This window comes from Chenopodium album, chromosome 15, assembly GCF_948465745.1.
Source record: "Chenopodium album chromosome 15, dcCheAlbu1.1, whole genome shotgun sequence".
In the NCBI taxonomy this organism is placed as follows: Eukaryota; Viridiplantae; Streptophyta; class Magnoliopsida; order Caryophyllales; family Amaranthaceae; genus Chenopodium; species Chenopodium album.
In genome coordinates this window covers 537,755-556,678 of record NC_137848.1, presented here as the reverse complement: position 1 = coordinate 556,678, position 18,924 = coordinate 537,755, and the positions used below count along the sequence as shown (strand labels likewise).

Sequence of the window (18,924 nt, the reverse complement as noted above, 5' to 3'; positions counted from 1 at the left end):
ATTAGTAAACTTAGATTTGCTCGGGTTTCAGTAAAATTCACAAATTTAATAGAGTACGCCATTTTGGATGAAATTATATTACTTTTAAGCTCTATCTTATTTAAAAATTTCTTTTCAGCAGAAAACAGATTTGCAAAGAGAAACTAGGAAACTTGTGTATGCAAGTAATGCAACTTGCATTTATTTTTCTGTTACTACAAGTACTTGCTAGTAAGGATAATATGGAAAAGTCACCTCGTTTGTTGCCCTTAAATGGTGCTCACATATATTGTAATATAGTAGCACATGCTTTTACATTGCATCCAGCAAGCTTCTAATTTGAAGTTTCACTGATATTATCCAGGATGCGACAATTTTTAGTTGCATTTTTATCTGAACTTAATTTTTAAAGAAAGGGAAAAGAAAAAGATTGTGATGAGGAATCCAGAACGAGATCATAAAATTATATATATTGTGAAGCGCCAACATTTCGTACAAAGTGGGGATTGAAGAATTAGAGAATTATAGACCAAAATCATTTGCTTGGCCATACAATGGGTAAATTTCAAGGATCCTACAAGCTTAAAATTCTTCTACTCTACGAGCAAAATGAGGTGAATCATAACCATCTCTAGGTCTAGATTTCTTCACTCCAGCGGTTATCCATACTTTGTCGGATTTAGTGCCTTCAACACCCATACTTGCAACCCTTAACCCACACCAAGACCTTGGTCCTTATTCCCTCAATGCCCATCATCTTGCCTCTCAGCAAGATAGCTTTGACTCGTGTAGCATACCTCATAATTGTTGAGTCCTTAAAACTCACCTCGCAAGGGTGGGGTAAGTATACTATTAGCTTTGCTTTTGTCTCGTCAAACTCAAAGCAAGTTATGTTCTCGGGAAAGAGGCCTGTTGGTAGATTGTACTCTCTCAAAAGTTCAGGTAAGCTTTTTGAAGGCTTTCCTGCATAAACAAGGCAAGGCCATATTAATGAGATAATAAATCAAACAGTGTCAATGAGTAAATTGTATCAAGAGCAAAGAGTATTTATGCATTACCCTTTAATTTGTTGAATAACCATTTTGCCTTCTCTTCTACTACATTTGAGACTGTCTGCAGAAACACGAAATTTCCAAACAGTATCAGTTAGCAGCATGAAAACGCTGAACCTAAACTAGACCATTCACAACAGACGTCAAAAGGAAAAAGCCATTAAAAGCAAAATGGATTTTACTAAAATTTCCCCTTTTGACTAGTTTGGTAGGAGACTAGTAGGTGATACACGGTGGTGATGGAAATGAATTTGTATGTAAATCTATAAGGAGAGTCTTGTGCGTTGTGCCCATGCAATGGAAGTTCACCCCACCCAAAGTATCTCTAGTTCTTCATAATTTTTTTTATCATATCCATTGAATGGTAAACTGATATTGAAAATTTATCACTTAGAAAAAAATCTAGCCTCATACAGGGTGGTATAAATGTGTGTCACGTCTAATGAAAGCAGCTGTAGTTCTAATCAATCAGACTGATACAAACTACAAAGTTCATGTTTCTCTTGCTTCATCAAATAAACCTTGAATGATCAACAACATCATGACACAGTTGACCAACGTAACCTAAAAAAGCCATTTTACAATATGCCGTGGAAATTTAGAAATGTAAGACATGAGGATTAACAACCTTGTCCGTTGTAAACATTCATTTTCTGTTTCATTGCTGTGGGACACGTATCTTATGCAGTTATGCAGGCTTAAAACACCATGACAAGTCGTTACAACAGAAGATGGTAGGCAATAGCTTTGATAAAAATTTCAAAATATACATGGTCCTACCCTGAATAGAATCAAGCCGAAATCTGTCATTGTTTGAATTAAAGAGTTTAGGGTATTGTTCTAGGAGGAGAAAAAATCAGAACACAAAACATGTTTGGCATAGAGATTTTAGAGGAAGAAATAGAATAATTAATTGTATGGGAGGTGTAGTAACACACTGCATTTCGTAACCATAACCACCCTTTTGTTACCCTTCCCAATCCTGTGGATACCCGAAAGTTTCCCTCCATAATCCCAAATTTGATACCAAACAACATATAATGGTAAATTGGCATCACTTAGTATACTCTTTTTCCTTCTTATTTTCCTATATTTATAATAAACATGCACTGAAATCAGTAGAAATTAATCAAAATGCTTCCTCTAATTTGCCAGTGTTTTTTGGGCAAGCACCATTTTGACATTTTGCTTAAAAGTTAAATTTCAATTCTCAACCTTTTAAAGCGCATTGAGAACTTCAAAGGGCAACAATATAGACGAGATTTGATCCTAGAACTTCAAAGGTGAAAGAAGCCATTACATTGCTTAATAAATACAACAAAATTCCATTCAACTTCTTTCCTAATTTTAATATACATCTCCCGCAGATCAAAGATTAAACCAAAATTAGCAATAATTACATAAAATGCAGTAAAAATTACTAAACTTTAATTCCATAATCATACATAATCTACAACAGATCTTACAGAACAAAAAAACAAAATGCATCACAATTGCACAAATAATCACCCCACAAAATGCAAAATGTATTAAATAATTGATGAACATAAAATTGAAGAGAGAAAGATGAAGGAACAAACAGAGAGTTCTTGGGAGATGTCAACGAGTTCTTCCTTGGCCTTCTTAGTAATCCAGAAGCTTCCTGCTGCAGACTTAATGCTCCCTACTTTGGTAAGTGCTTTTTCCATCGTTTCTTTCTCTCTCTAAAAATGGTTGAGGAACAGGAATCTTAGGGCGAGAAAGTAGAGTGAGAGTGTGGAAAGAGAAGTGAAGAAGAAGCCTCTGCCTTGCCGGCTACTTTTTGTTCTGAAGAGAGAGAAAGATGAGTTGCAACTGGAGACTGGAGAGTGTGGGGACAAGCATTCCCAGCTGTTGCACACATTCCATGATCCCGGATTTTAAAAAAAAAAAAGGGGAAAATGATATAATTTCTAAAATGTTGTTTTTTCTGGTGATTGGTCACATCGTTTGTCAGGATTACTTAGGTAGGGATGATTCAGTCGGTCAAGGGTTACTTATATTGAGGTTACTATTGAGCTGCTCTGTTGAAATCTATTCTCCTTAACTTTGCTCAAAAGCTCAAAAGACAGGATTTAATCCTTAAATAAGCAACCCTTGACCAGTTGAGTAGCCCATGAATAAGAAACCCTAGCCACGTATAAAAATTTAGCTAACATAATTCGTTTCAACTCGTGTTTACTTGACGTCTTGACTCATAGCCTTTAGCATAGAGGTGGTCTAAATTTGGGCTAGGTTGGGCCTTAACATCAAATTTATGTCTAATTTAACAAAAAGTGGCGGGTTTTTTCGGGTTAAGGCGGGATTTTTGGGCTTTTTATTGGTCGAGTTCGGGGTTATAACTAAAAAAATTATTTTTTGCTTGCTTAAATCCGCCATTTTTTTCGAACTGGGTCAAGCCGGCCTAGCGAGTTGGGTGATAGATCATTTCTACATTGGCATAATATCCAAGGAGAGGATAGAAATTGTAGTTTGTGGCCGTTATTGCACACGATTTGTTTACTTTATTACCCCCAAAGGTTGTCCTATATGCACTTTACGAGTGTTTATTTAGAGAATTTGTCTACCAAAAGCTTTTCAAATATAGTATAAGTGAAGTAATATGACATTTTTATTTTATAAATGTTAATCACATAAATAGAATGGAGAAATTTACACTTTAAAAAAAAACACACACACAATCAAATTTATGACTCAAGAACCTAATACGCGTAATCAACTTAGAATTGAAAGAGAATACATAAGTCTCTTCCATGTGTTGTCTTTTATGTCTTCGTTTATTATGTTGAGGTGTTGAGCCATTGATCAAACTTGACAAAAATGATACCATAAAATTAAATTGATAGTATCGTGAGAAATTAAAAATATATGGTGATAAAATATTCACAAATATATACACAAATGTATTTTATATACACAGATATATCCTATGACAAGATTATCTTCTAATAATCTCTATCACTTACAATATATACTAGTATGCTACATATCTTGCAAATTTCAAATTAAATAGAAAAATTATTGACAACAATTGGTACTCCACTATAGTCTAAATTAGTCCCCAACCGCTGAGATTAATTGTGTTCCTACAATTGTGTTCATTTTCAACAATTTGATCGTTTTTTTCCCTCTTAACTTTGCTTTGCATTGCACTTTTGTAAAAAGTGAGAAAAAGAGGAGGCGAAGTAACTTTTTAAAAGAGAGGATTTAATCAGCAAGGAATGATTCCAATTAGATTTCATCATCACACAATCTCACATTGGCTAGATATGATGTGCCAATTATATTACAGAATCACAAGTGAGCATTTTTCAACATGGTGGACTCACCTTATTAAAAAGCCCCTTGGGCTTTGATTTCAGATGCATTTTTTTCATCATAAAAAAATAATACTCGTAATTCTTCTTCTTCTTTTTTTTTTTTTTTTTTTTTTTTTTTTTTTTTAAATTATTTTAATTTATTTTAATTATTTTTTTTTAAAATTTTTTTAAAATTTTTTTTATTTTTAATATTATTACAAGTATTATTAAGGCCAAGTTAAGATACAAAGGAAGTATAATCCCTCCTTCTCACATAACACGCTGACTTAGTGCTTGTTCACATTTACTAAACTGAATTGAGATGAAATGAATATTTTATGAGAGAAGGAAATTAGGAGCTGAACTGAGCTGAGCTGAACTGAGCTGAGCTGAACTGAGTTGAGCTGAAGTGAACAGACCCTAAGTTTTACACAATAATGGATTTTAAATTATATACTGTAAAATTAAGGATGTAAAATGATTTCGCATGGTCTACAACATAAATTCACCAATCTGCTTTGTTCAAATTGAACTTCACACTTGCTTTTCTATGGTCAGTTGACCAATTTTGATAGTTATTTTTAATTAAGCATCAATAAAAATGATTAACATCGATCTTCAAAAGGTTCAAATTAAAATAATTCTAATTTGTAGTAGCACTATACATGCATATTAAAGAAATATAATCAACATGGATGAAATTTGACCTTGAAAAAAAAAACACATGAATTGAAGTGAATTCAATGGGTGGTGAATTTTTGCATCATTAAAATCTCTCATGACAAAATTTATAAATTTGCAGCCAAAAATTTAATGAAAGAGAAGAATTTTTGTACTACAAATTGGCCTACGATAAGTTAATAATTTAGTCTAGCCACTATTGTCTAAAAACCTCTTAGCTTTTGAATATGCAATTTCTATATACGTCCTAAACCTATTTAAATCCAACGTAACATCTTGCCCCTTGAGGTATATACTATCTAAAGCAGACCAATTTCCTCTAATAATTAAACTCGGATTTGTTACAATTGTATGATTTAACCCATATTTCTCAGCCAAGTTACTCTCCTTAGCCCTTATCATGTATTCTATATACTCAAATTTCAAACTATTTGCCAAATTCTTGAAGTATGAATCCGCCAACCACTCGTTGCCAAGTGGCACGATCTGAATGAGCACCGATCCCGGTCGAAGGAAGAGTGAGTGTGTTAGGGCAGCACCATGCACTCCTATCATCCCATGACTTCCGTTGATGAGTCTATACGCGTCACACAAATATGTAAATTTTGTTGGTTGAAATAATACAACATCAAATCCTGCCATTTTCGCTGCCTTAATGATTTCGTGTTGGTTCAAGATTACGCGACCCACTTTTCCTGCACGGCTCATAAACACAAGCCTAGGCTTTCCCTCCTTCAAAGGGGGTGGTGGTGTAGCATGACATTTGGTATAAGCAATCTCTAGCAAGGAACGAAAATCGAGAAATGATGACTTATGGTACGGGTGATCATTAGGTGGTATGGTCATCGGACCACGTGATATGAGTCCTATTGCGGCTGAGGGGAAGCAATGAGTGGATGTTTGATTGGCAAGGTTCACAATACCATGTTTTGTAAAGACTCTTAATAAGACCTCATATTTGCTATACCACCAATTGGTAAAATCCGCGATAACAAGAGTGACATCTTGGTCAGGGAAAAGGGTGTTGATGGTTACATAGAGAGGTATAATACCGTCGTTAAAATCATGGAAGAAGTTACCGGTATAACCACTAACACTGAATACTAAGGCCGGGGATTCATGGTAGATCTCACAAGGTTTATCAAGTGACGAAGTTGTAAGAGTAATTTCACTTACTAGTGACATGGTGAAATTCTCCCATTTTCTAGGGTATGGACGAACTTTCTCCATTATTGTAGGCTTTGTAGTTGGATTTTGGGAGTGTTGTGATCCAATGGTGTAAAATGTTGTTGAATTAGAGTCTAGTATGGTTGGACGGTTGAGGAAACACCAATCATAGTTGTCATGGGTTCGGTCACATATGATAGGTTCACCTTGTAGTGATTGGATTAATGCCCATGCGCTTGACAATGAACCGTTGGTTATTTTTGATGCCAAGGTCTCGTTCCCTAGAGTTGGAAAAAATGAAAATGAATCAATATCAACAAGCTAAGTTATTAGGACTTGCGGGTCAGAGTATCAACAAGTTTTATACGCGTCACACAAATACGTAAATAACACATGAATAATGACAGATTGTGAGTTTGTGACTTATTAATGTAACAATATTCAAAAAAGATTTTATTTGAATATTGAATTTAGTCAACTGGACCAAATTTAGCCAAACTCGAAAAAAAATCTGAATTAAAATTGACCTAATATTGAATAAATTTATCATATTAATCATACTAAATCAAACTCAATCGAATCGGAATCAACCAGACCTAAAGTCATCTAACCCGAAAATTAACCTAGTAAAACCCATTTACAATTAGATATGAATTTTTCCAAACCGAATATGAATGGATCTGAAGTTGACTTGACCCGAACACAGCCCTGACTCAACACATCTTGACTCAAAATTGACCCGACTCAAACAGAGGAAGGTTAAAAGGATAACTATGATCCGAACTAACCCTACTTATCATGAAACAAACGAGACTCAATCCGATCACCCGAATTATCACCCCTCAATAGTGATGATTTAATAAGCTGCCATGTTATAATTAGTCACTTGCGCACATGGCACATTATATGCACACATTATATATTGCAATTGAGATTAGAGATGTTGTGCACACTGCAATCACGATCTTTTCCACATTGTAAACGACACACCAATTGAGCTGTGCCGTCTGTCAGATTCATTTTCTAAATTAAGTTGTCAGGATATTAAGGAGTAAATAAAGGCGAACTCTCGGAAGAATTTTTGTATATTGACAAATAAATTGTCCAGCTTTGCTTTCCTAGTCAAGCTTTTTGGCCAAGGAGAGTGACTAAATTAACTAATGTCCATGTTCTCCAAAGTCCAAACTCTTGGCTTCGTTTGACATTGGTGTGTTTTCTGTTTTTTGGATTTTAAATTCATATGATATATGTCATATAAGAAAACAAAAATTAGATAAACTTATTAAAATTATGATAAATTTAAAAACTGACAACTGAAAAGTGGAAACATCTTTTTCTTGTTTTTTGTTTTTGATTTTTTATTTTAAAAAAAAAATAGAAAACAAAAAACAATGTCAAACAAGCTCCTAACTTTTTATTACGAAGTAAGTTTTTTCATCATGGAATACAATACGAAATTATATTGGATAATGTACCGATAGAAGCAAAATAATACGGATTATCTCTTTCGTTAAATAAAAGTCACATTAAATTTCTATATATCAGGGTTTTTATTTATTTATTTATTTATTATTTTTTCTTGATGAGTTAGCAATACATAGTGAATTAATCTTTGAACTTATATTGAACTTTATTGATGTATGTTTGTAGACAATACTTCAATTTTGTAAACTTTTATTGATTGTTTAATATATTTTCTCGGAACTTCACTTAATTAAAAGTTGAGTAAAACAAAGTCTTATTAGAATTTCTAAACAAAATAGAAGTAAATTGACTTCAATCTCATAATAGTGAACACTATTCTAACAAAGAAGATCTACTATGCCATTTGCTTGTACATAAATGTGAAAATGAAGACTTGAAAATTAATGCATGTTTTTGATATTTGCATTTCGATTTCAAAAATAATTGTAGTCATTGTAAATTTTGGTACATACCTTGGTTTGTTGGTGAGGTAATTCTAAATATGAGCAATAGAGAAATTTGGACGGCAACAACTAACATGAAGGCAAAACATAGTTTCTCTATCCTTCGTGTTTGCTTCATCTATACCGATGAATTCACAATTCTGAAAGCAAAATTATCAAACAGAAATTTTTTTAAAATTCAAAAGGAAAAATGACGGATAAACAAGCAAATATTCTACAATGCCACAATAATACTAATAAATAAGTAATAAAAGTCAACATATGTTGCAAATTGAAGGAAAGAAAACGTAAATATGATGTAATTATGTTTAATGTATATATGGTAATAAATCTGCTAGTGATAAAACCTTTTAAAAAAAAAAGTTAGGATTTGGTAGCTTCAAGTATAATACAAGCAAGTAAGATATACGAAGTATTACGTAGTAGTATATGTAGAAGGAGAATTACCGAGTGTTTTTTTTTTTTTTTTTTTTTTAATTTGTTGCAGAATTATACATACACCTTTCGGTCAGACCTTATGATCAATTGATCATCCACAGAGAAGGCAATTTCGTTCCGAGAAAGCCAGCTAGTGCGTGCGCGCAAGCCGGAGGGGAAGGGGGGCGGAGCGAGGCAAGGAGTGAAGAAGATTATATAGTTGTGGCCGTGTTTAAGGGATCTCTGAAATTTATATGAATATGATGTTCACAAACGAACAACTCAGAGTGGACAATACTAAGCTGGTGAATGAGATTGTTAGAATAAAAGGGGTTGGTGTGATGCTAAACTGCCTAAATTGTGTTAACTATCATAAATGATAGAGATTATGCTAAATTGCAAGCATTTAATATTTTTTTCTACATATCAATTGGTTGTTGATGTAATTATGATTGGGGTTGCACTTGGTAGAGAGGACAGCGTGTTCACCCCCGCAATAACAATTGGGATGAGACTGAAACCTAACCACCTAGAACTGATTTTCGAATCCAAATTAGCACAAAGAGTGAACCAGGTGTGTTTCTGTCTGATCCTGATTTCCCCAAGAACTCGGACCTGAGATCCTGATACTCCTATCGGCAAGCTGAGAACCTACACAATGAGAAGAAGTCAGCTAACCCCGGGGTGGTCCGGGGATAACCACTCCGATGATAAAGTCAGACGGTGTTTAAGAGAAGAAGGTAAGTAAGAGAGAGAAAGTAGAGAGAGAGAGAGAGTCATTAATGCCCTCATTAATGAGGTCTTACCTACTATTTATAATGATCTACCTTGACAGGTGGCTCTCATCCATGCAGAGCCTTCTGTGCCAAGTGTCGAGCTTCTGCTGCCACGTGTTGAATTCCGACAAGCCGACATGTCTTCTTTCTGGAACATATCGGCATCCCCTCATAACTGTCTAGAGCCTGGTCACGTGCCTTCACAAGATATCGGTCATACTCAGATATCATCCCATACAATTAGCCCCCAAGTGAGGACGCATGATCATACATCATCGTTCTCAGTTAACACAGGCAACAAACTGAACTAAACAAACTTTGGGTCCCACTTCTCATTCTTCAAATTTCACCTTATGTTGGAAATTTCATGCGACAACATTTCTTGTACTCTGTCAAGCACTGTGCGTTAACAAAACTTTATTATTGACCTTGCCGTTGCCACAGTTCGTTATACTTGCTTGGCTTATACTCACACATTATCAGACGAAGCTTGAGAATATCTCAGAGACTCATATATTCTCAAGCTCTATATTCTTTCAAGCACTATATTCTTTCAAGCTCTATATTCTTTTGCTGAGAAGATTTATTCTTATTCATTGTTCTTATTTCTATTTTGTTATTGTAAGAAGACAATCTTTGTACTATAATCCTGTAGTGTATCAATTTGCATTATTATTGGCTTTTAACCGTTTGCATTATTATTGGCTTTTAACCGTTCTTCCTCCCCAAGTGACCTTGTATGCTGATAGCAGACAAGGTCTACTTGTTATAAAATACCTGGGAGCGAAAAACTCCGTTTTCCCCCCAAGTGACCTTGTATGCCGATAGCAGACAAGGTCTACTTGTTATAAAATACCTGGGAGCGAAAAACTCCGTTTTCCCCCCCAAGTGACTTTGTATGCCGATAGCAGACAAGGTCTACTTGTTACAATGTGCACGTTATGGTAGTGTAACCGTTTTTTTTTTTTTATTTTTTTGAGCGGGAAAATTTTACACGTGTCACAAATCCTGCCGCTGCTTTTTGAAACAACTTATCGATTAGGAACCGTCGGATCTCTGAACCGCCTTTCACTTCAACTGGCCATTCAGTTTCCCCCTTTTTAGATCAAAATAACACCATTTTCCCTTTACTTTGCATTTTTTCTAAGTTTTATCTCAAAAGTTAAAATTTTTCGACCAGAGGTCCTACCTTTCTTCTCTTCTTTGTTTTCGGTCTGGGCACTTCAGTACTTTAGGCGTGCTCTCCTTCTTCATCGTTTCTTATCATTTAAAGACATTATAGCAGCGATTTTCATCGAAGGTATTGTCGTACCCTAACCCCTGACTTTGCATGCTGTTTTTATTTTCTTATATTTAATTAAATGTCTGAAGATAGTGTTGAAGAGAATTTTCCTAACCTTAGTACTGCTAGGCGTCGTTTAATTAGGCAGTCTTTAGGTAAAGAAACCGGTAGTAATCAGGGTAATTCATCCTCTCTTTCTGATAATATAGACTACCCGTTTGAGACGTTATCTTCTGAAGAAGAAAAACGCGCTTTTATGATACATAGGACCATTGCTCATCGTGAAAGTGTCTATCACCCTTCTAACCCTGATATCCCTGTTGATACTGAAGTTCTTGACGTTGAACCTGTTAATGTCCGTTATCACTTACGCAACTTTACTGGGAGACGGTATTTTAATCAATACGGCACTAACGTTGGCAATATAGGTATAAACACTATGCCAAGGGTAAAGAGTACCAGTTATCAGCCTCGAGCTGCTGCCCATGAAGCCGCTGAGGCCGCCAAAGCAGCTAAGGAAGCTGAGGCCGCTAAGGCAGCAGAACCCAGCAAAAGACCTGGGCAAGGTCAGGTTGTAAGTTCTTCTGAAGAAGAACCAGTGGATGACATCCCTGCAAACCCTCTGGAAGGTCCGTCATCTTCAGTTCATGATTCAGCCGTTAACTCGGTTTTAAGAGATGACGAGACTCAAGAAGACAGTATCAACAATGAGAGTAGGGAAGATATTGTCGATATGACAGCTGAGGTTATTCAGGAAGAAAATCTGGATGAGGGTTATAATTCCGAGACTGATAGAGCTGAGTTCCGACAACCCATGGTTCTTGCTAACGAGGGGAAAGTCGCGAAGGCAAAAATAAGTGAGGCCTTTAGGAAGACGGCAATTGAAAAAGACTATTGCCGTCGCGCAAAAAGGTTCTTTAACCTACCTGATGGGTATGAGTTATCTCTCCCTCCGTCTGGAGCTTCAGTGTTGGATTGCCCGGTTGGTTCTGTGGCCGTTTACTTGAAACATTTTGATTTTGGCCTCCGTTTTCCTCTACACCCTTTCGTTGCTAAAATTTTGAAGGCTTGGAATGTTTGTTTGGTTCAGTTAACTCCCCAAACAATCCGTGCCGTTATTGCTACGGTTTGGGTCATGCTGTATCGTAATTTCCCTCTAACCCTTAACGTATTTAGACGGTTAATTACCCTGAAGAGGGATGGTCAATCAGACGGGTGGTGGTCGTTATACACTCAACCCCATAAGTACACCGTTCATCCTAAACTCTCCAGCTGCAAGGGTTGGAAAGATAGGTTTTTCTTTATGTCGGTCCTAGAGGACTTTCCTTTGAGGAGAACTTTTTTCAGGCCTCATCCCCATTTCGACTCAATCCCCGAGAGAGATCTCGGTAAACATGAAGAAAGGGCTGTCAGTCACTTTGACATCTCTGAACTTGATGAAGTTGACAGCAAGGTCCGTCTAGTTCCTGCGGTGTGGGTGCCGAATGTGAGTTACATTCTGGGCAACGCACCGTTATCTTGTGTCGGTCTCTGTTGGACTGACCAACATGGTACAACTTATCTTTCTAAGTTTTATTATTATTATTTTTTTTATTTATTATTTTTTTTACCTTGCTTCTGACGTTTACTCGTAGCTTACTATTGTTTTCCTTACCTTTTGTTTTTTAGGTATCGACAAGTTGGACAACAAGTTGCTAGGCTTATCAGCTGACGGAAAGAGAGTTCTCAGGCGTTGTCCTAAAGCTACCGCTTCTTACGACACCTTAGCTTCAATTTGCGGTCGTGCATCGGCTGTTAGTGCTAAGAGGAGAGCTGAATTAATGGCTGACGACAACGCCAAGAAGAGAAAGCTGACATCTCTCGCCAATCGGCGTGGTGGAATTGTGATCTCCAGCCCTAGACAACCTGAAGGGCGTGGTGGGAAGAAGAAGGACTAATCGGAGTCCGAGAAGACTCCACCCACCAACAAAGCTAAGAGCCCTGAGGCCATTGTGAAGAAGGTTATTCAGGGTGTTGAGATCGAAGATCTCACCTCTGCCGAGTCCCCTCGTCAAGCTCAGGCAACCACCACAATCGCTCCTACTACAGTTGGGTCAGATTCCAGCATTCCGGCCCTGACTTATCGGTCCAACCAGTGGATAGAAAGGGTTTCTGGCCGGTTTCCAGATGAAGTTCTAAAAGGTTTCGCTGTTCCTGCCGGCCATTTTGAGGACCGTTGGCAGCCAAACATGGACGTCGGTCGAAATGAGTCAATGATTACTGACGATCCAATGCAGGGTGGGACACTTGGTTACCGGCTTCTGAGTAACCTTACCCTTCCAATGGATAGACCTGCTGGTCCAGTCGGTCCTCTCGCCGCTGCTCATATGCACAACTTAATGAAGGTATGTTTACTCTACTACCTTTCCTTAATTGATCTGTTTTATTTTTCGTATACCGCTATACGCTTTATACATTTTACTGCTTATTTCTTAGTTTTTGTTTATCTTTGTTCAAGAATATTTTTCGTGTTCACAGGCCGTTATGTCTGGTACGGAGCTTGTGGAGATGTACCGCTATTATCAAGAGAAGCATCATCAGGCCTCCTCCAGTCAGAACGCCATGTAAGAGGTCATCAGCAATGCTGAGAAGGCCTTGGACGATTTAAGGAAGATCAAAGAAAAAGATGACCAGGAGTTGTCGGAATTGAGGATGAAGGCCGAGAAGGTTGCTGGCTTGGAGTTGGAATTGCAGAGTCTGAAGACTCAGATTGCTGAAAAAGACAAAGCCATTGAGCGCCTTCCTTCAGTTGAGAAGGATCTCAGCGATGCCAGGGCTAAAGTCAAAAACCTTGAGGAGAAGGTTACGCAAATGGAAGCTGATAAGCCTGGGATTCGCCAGAGAGCTGTGGGCCGTTATTTAGCTTCAGATGAGTTCTGCTCCAAGCTCCAAGATCGTTTTGATGGAGGTTGGACTGCTGCCCATAGATGTGTAGCTCAGGCTGCCGGTTGGAAGAAGGAAGACTGGGCAAAAGTTGAAAAAGCTTTCAATGAGGAAGCTTACAAGATCCCTTCCGGCTTTGAGATACAGCAGTTCTCTGAGGAGGACTTGTACAATTTGGTGCCTAGTGCTGATGACGGCCCCAAAGATCCCAGCATCTTGGATTTCCCTGTGCCTGAGAATGCACAAGCCTGAAGGGGCGGACAGTCATCACCGACATCTTCTTGTGGGTCTTGTATTATTGGGCCTTACCAGCTATAACTCTTTTTATTGTCTTTTGTATGTGTTAACATTTATTTCGACAATGCTGTTTTATCGGCATATACCCCTTTTTTGTGGTGATGCCTGTCGATTGTCAACTTTATCTGTCATGCAAACTTATTTTTATTTTCATTATCTGTTAACTGTCTGCGAATTTTTACACCCCTTATCGTAACTGTGTTGTCCTTGTTTATCACTTTCTAATGCGCTTGTTTTAACAATGTTACAATAACTATATTACCTTGCTAGTTTCAACATATAAAAGACAATTTGCAAAAAATAAAGGTTTACCTGGTGGTTTATCTGATATCCGACAACTGCTAACAATCGTCAACTTTTAGAAATCTCTTAAAAAACACCAACTTTTGAAGATATCAGATTTCAAAACCTCAGCTTTGGAAGATATCAGATCGTTACCTGACTTAAAAAATAACATTAAAAATTACCAACGTATTATGGATATCACAAATCAGTAATGTACTATGAATATCACTAAACACCATATCATTCCTTATACCATATCATCCCCTACTCCCCCCAGTGTACGTAGTTCGTGTTAGAACTATGTACACTGAGCAGTGACCGTTCGTTGGTGGTTCAGATTATAACATCGGTCACCTACTGCTTTGTTGTTTCAGCCAGTTAGGTACCCTCTCGGCGATCACTTTCTGAGCTATGCCTCATGTCGGCGTATACTCGAATTGATTTGGCCGGTATTATATTTTGAACCAGCAACCTCATGAGTTAATGCATACAACTGATCAGGTTGTAGAACTATTAACTTCATGGAAGCGGTTTTGAGCTGTCCGTCCCATTTAACGATGTTCTGTTAAATGGAGGATGCCTATTTCAATGCATATCGTCTGAATACTTCTTCATTCATCACTGATATCCTTCTTGATATCAGCTTCACATAAAATTTGTACATTACACATAGTACTTCTTCAATACAGCTGAGTTCCATACATTTTTTAGAGGTGTCCCATCCAAAGTTTCCAGGTAAAACGATCCTTGGATGACGACATCTCTAATCCGATAGGGCCCTTCCCAGCTTGCAGTTAGTTTCCCATCTTCATTTCCCTTACCAGTTGCTGCTGCTCTTCGTAATACCAAATCTCCTACACTTAACGGCCGATGGGATACTCTTCTGTTGTAGGCTCTTGACATTCTTTCTTTAAATACAGCTGACTTAACTGCTGCTTTTTCTCTTAGCTCTGACAAGAAATCTAATTGTTGTCGTAGGAGTAAATCATTTTGGTCTTCACAGTAATGCTGAATCCGAAATGTCGGCAACCCGACTTCTGCTGGTATGACTGCCTCTGTTCCAAAAACTAGAGTATAAGGTGATTCACCTGTGGCTTCTCTTACTGTTGTCCTGTTTGCCCACAATATCTCTGGTATCAAATCTGCCCACAAGCCCTTTGCATCTTCGATCTTCTTCTTAATTGCTGTCACAATTTGCTTATTTGCTGCTTCTGCCTGGCCGTTAGACTGTGGATGGCATACTGCTGCGTAAGCAAATTTCACCTTGTACATGATCTTTGACTGGCTTACAGTCAAATTGGGTTCCATGATCAAAAACCATCGCCATTGGCAACCCAAACCTTGTGAAGATGTTTTTCCATATAAACTTTTTCACTTCAGATGCTGTTATCTTCGCTACCGGTTCTGCTTCAATCCACTTTGTGAAGTAGTCAATTCCTACTATCAGAAATTTTCTTCCACCTATGGCCGATGGGAACGGGCCTACTATATCCATTCCCTATTGGGCGAAAGGGATTGGATTTAATATCGGAGTCAGGTCATTTGGGGGCAAGTTGATGACTGGGGCAAACTTTTGACACTTCTCGCATTTTTTAACGTAAGCCATTGCGTCTGCATTCATTGTCGGCCAATAGTACCCCCTTCTCATTGCTTCTCTGGACAAGGCTCTTGCTCCGAGATGGTTACCACAGCTTCCCCCATGCAATTCTTCCATCAATCTTGTTGACTTAAAATCCGTTATACATCTTTGCAATGGCAGTGAAAACCCTCTTTTGTATAACTGACCTTGATACATAACGAACCATACACTATCCCTCCGCAATCTTTTCAGCTCCCCTTTATCTGTCGGCCCTACACCATGAACGATGTATGCTAGTATTTTATTGTACCATTGATTCCTCAGATCAACACATAAAACCTCTGCCGACATCTCATCTATGCTTCTCTGCTTTAAGACCTCCACCATAACTGTTCTTTCCAAGTCGTTAAAACTTGAACTTGCCAATCTTGCCAGCGCATCTGCTTGAGAATTTCTCAATCTCGGAACTAATTTGATCTCAAAGTATTGCAACTGAGCTGCTAACTGCTTCATCTTCTCCAAATATTTCACCATTTCCGGCTCTCGGGTCTCATACTCCCCACTAAATTGACTTGATACCAGCTGAGAATCAGTTGTTAGAACTAGCCGTTTTGCTTCTGCTGCTATTGACAACTGCATTCCGGCCACCGCGGCTTCGTACTCGGCTTCGTTATTTGTTGCCTTGAACTTAAACTTCATGGCATATTCAAACATTTTCCCATCTGGAGCCGTTATCACAATTCCAGCCCCTGCTCCCGTTGTTGTAGCTGATCCATCAACTGATACCTGCCATGTTCCCAATTATTCCTCTTCATCGGTGTATGTGGTTTCAACAATAAAATCAGACAACGCTTGAGCCTTAATTGATGTTCTTGGCTTGTAGCTTATCTCATATTCCGACAACTCAACTGCCCATGCCAGTAATCTGCCAGATGTATCCATTTTACGCAATGATTTCTCTAAGGGATGATTAGTGAGCACCTCTATTGGATGTGCATCAAAGTAAGGCCTCAACTTCCTGGCTGCCACTATTACTGCTAACGCCATTTTCTCTATCACTGGATATCTACGCTCTGCCGCATTCAAAACATGGCTGACAAAGTATATCGGCTGTTGCTGCTTCTTCCTTTCTACTAACAAAACGGCTGCTACCGTTTTTGGTGATGCCGAGATGTATAACTGCAACACTTCTCCCTTCTCGGGCCTGACAATTGTGGGAAGAGATCTAAGATGATTCCTTACTACTTCTAGGGCATCACTTTGTTCTTTTCCCCACTCAAATGCCTTGTTCTTTCTCAGTACCATAAAAAACGGAAGTGCCTTATCAACTGACTTGCTGATAAATCTGGTTAACCCGGCCATCCTGCCAGTCAACCTCTGTATATCACGAATGGTTTTTGGTTGTTTCATCTGAAGTACCGCATTCACCTTATCCGGATTCGCATCTATTCCCCGTTCACTGACCATGAAGCCTAGAAACTTCCCTGATCTAACCCCAAAAACACACTTCTCCGGATTTAACTTCATCTGGTATTTCCTTAAAGTCTCAAATGTTTCTCTCAGATCTGCTATATGGTTTCCTTTTTCCTTACTCTTCACTATCGTATCATCCACATACACCTCAACATTCCGTCCCTTCTGCTTCTCAAAAATCTTGTCTACCAATTTTTGATAGGTTGCTCCTGCATTTTTCAACCCAAACGGCATTGCCTTATAACAATATACACCAACATCTGTTATAAAAGCCGTTTTATTCTTGTCAGCTTTATGCATGCTGACTTGATGATATCCTGAAAATGCATCCAGAAAACTAAGCATGGCATGACCAGAGGTTGAGTCTACTAGCCTGTCTATCCGGGGTAGTGGGTAGCAATCCTTAGGGAAAGCCTTATTCAGATCTGTGAAATCCACACACATTCACCATTTCCCTGTCGGCTTTCTCACCATTACTACATTCGCCAACCACTCTGGATATGTGCAAGGCTCAATGAACCCCGCTGCTAAGAGCTTATTTACCTCAGCCTGAATTGCTTCTATTTTCTTAGTTGAGAAATTGCGCTTCTTTTGCCTTATCGGCCTGAACTTTCTGTCAACATTCAACTTATGCTCCATTACTTCTGGATGTATTCCCGGCATCTCACTGGCCGAGAACGCAAAGACGTCGGCGTTCTCACGCAACAAGCTTATCAGGTTACACCTAGTATCCACATCCATATCAGCCCCAACCTTCACTGTTCTACTCGGGTCGCCTGGTTGCAGTTCAACTTGGACGGTTTCTCCCCCCGGTAACGGCCTTGGTGTTTCCTCAGGTCTTGCATCAAAGTTTTTCATGGTTAAATCCTGAGCTGTCGGCTCACCTCCCCTTTTTGGATTACATGGTACCGTAGCATTACCAACCGGATTCTTCAAAGCTGTCATATAACATGCTTTTGACATAACCTGACCCCCATACACATTCTCTACAGCACCCAAATTCGACACATAGGCTATTTCCAGATGGTAAGTTGACACAACAGCCTGCATGTCATGTATTATCAGTCTACCGATGATGGCGTTGTAAGCCGACTTAACATCCACCACCAGAAACTCTGCCATCAGATCTCTTGCCTGTAGCCCATCATCCATCCTTACCGGCAACACAATACTCCCTTCTGGCCTTACAGTCGACCCATTAAACCCGATCACATGATACGATACCGGCTTCAAGTATTGTCTTCCTATATTCATCTCATTGAAACCTTGCATAAACAACACATTTGCTGAACTACCTCCATCTACCATCACTCTTTTGATGTCAGCCCCATTTATCTTGGTTATCAAGACTAACGGATCGTCGTGCGGGAACACTACACCTCGTGCATCTTCTTCCGTGAACACGACCTGGGGTATTGATGCCGGCCGAGGACGGTTATCTACGTCCAAAGCACAAACTAGATGACGGTGCTCCGCCAAATGCTTCTTTGCCCCACTAACTGTCCCTCCATGAATCGGTCCTCCCGTTATCACATCTACCCTTCCAGTAGATAACGGTGGTATTCCTGCATCCCCCTGTCGGACTACTCTTCCTTGCGTCCTTTCGGGCCTTGCTTCTATCTGTTGTCTCTCAGCTGCTTGTGCCGGTTGCTGATTCCTGCTCGCATTCAACCGGTATTGTGTTAAGTGCCCTTTTCTGATCAATTCCTCAATGTTGTCCTTCAATTGTGTACACTCCTCCGTATAATGTCCCACATCCCTGTGGAACA

At 38.6% G+C, this 18,924-nt stretch overlaps 2 protein-coding genes and 2 pseudogenes across 3 annotated transcripts; all 4 read right to left on the bottom strand.

The window, feature by feature from the left end:
* Positions 1-409: 409 nt before the first annotated feature.
* LOC145581460 (uncharacterized protein At5g01610-like) lies at positions 410-2,832 on the bottom strand (annotated as a pseudogene). The gene is made up of 3 exons (XR_014099630.1): positions 2,612-2,832; positions 1,038-1,092; positions 410-942 (listed from the first exon to the last, which is right to left on the bottom strand). The product of XR_014099630.1 is annotated as an uncharacterized protein At5g01610-like (transcript).
* Positions 2,833-5,218: 2,386 nt separating this feature from the next.
* LOC145583430 (xylan glycosyltransferase MUCI21 pseudogene) lies at positions 5,219-6,321 on the bottom strand (annotated as a pseudogene).
* Positions 6,322-14,766: 8,445 nt separating this feature from the next.
* On the bottom strand, positions 14,767-15,598 carry LOC145583428 (uncharacterized). The gene is made up of 2 exons (XM_081640669.1): positions 15,444-15,598; positions 14,767-15,214 (listed from the first exon to the last, which is right to left on the bottom strand). The coding sequence occupies exons 1-2, from the start codon at positions 15,596-15,598 to the stop codon at positions 14,767-14,769; spliced, it is 603 nt and encodes a 200-aa protein (XP_081496795.1).
* Positions 15,599-15,601: 3 nt separating this feature from the next.
* LOC145583427 (uncharacterized) lies at positions 15,602-16,381 on the bottom strand. The gene has a single exon (XM_081640668.1). It carries the CDS (start codon positions 16,379-16,381, stop codon positions 15,602-15,604), a length of 780 nt encoding a protein of 259 aa, XP_081496794.1.
* Between the last annotated feature and the right edge of the window lie 2,543 nt (positions 16,382-18,924).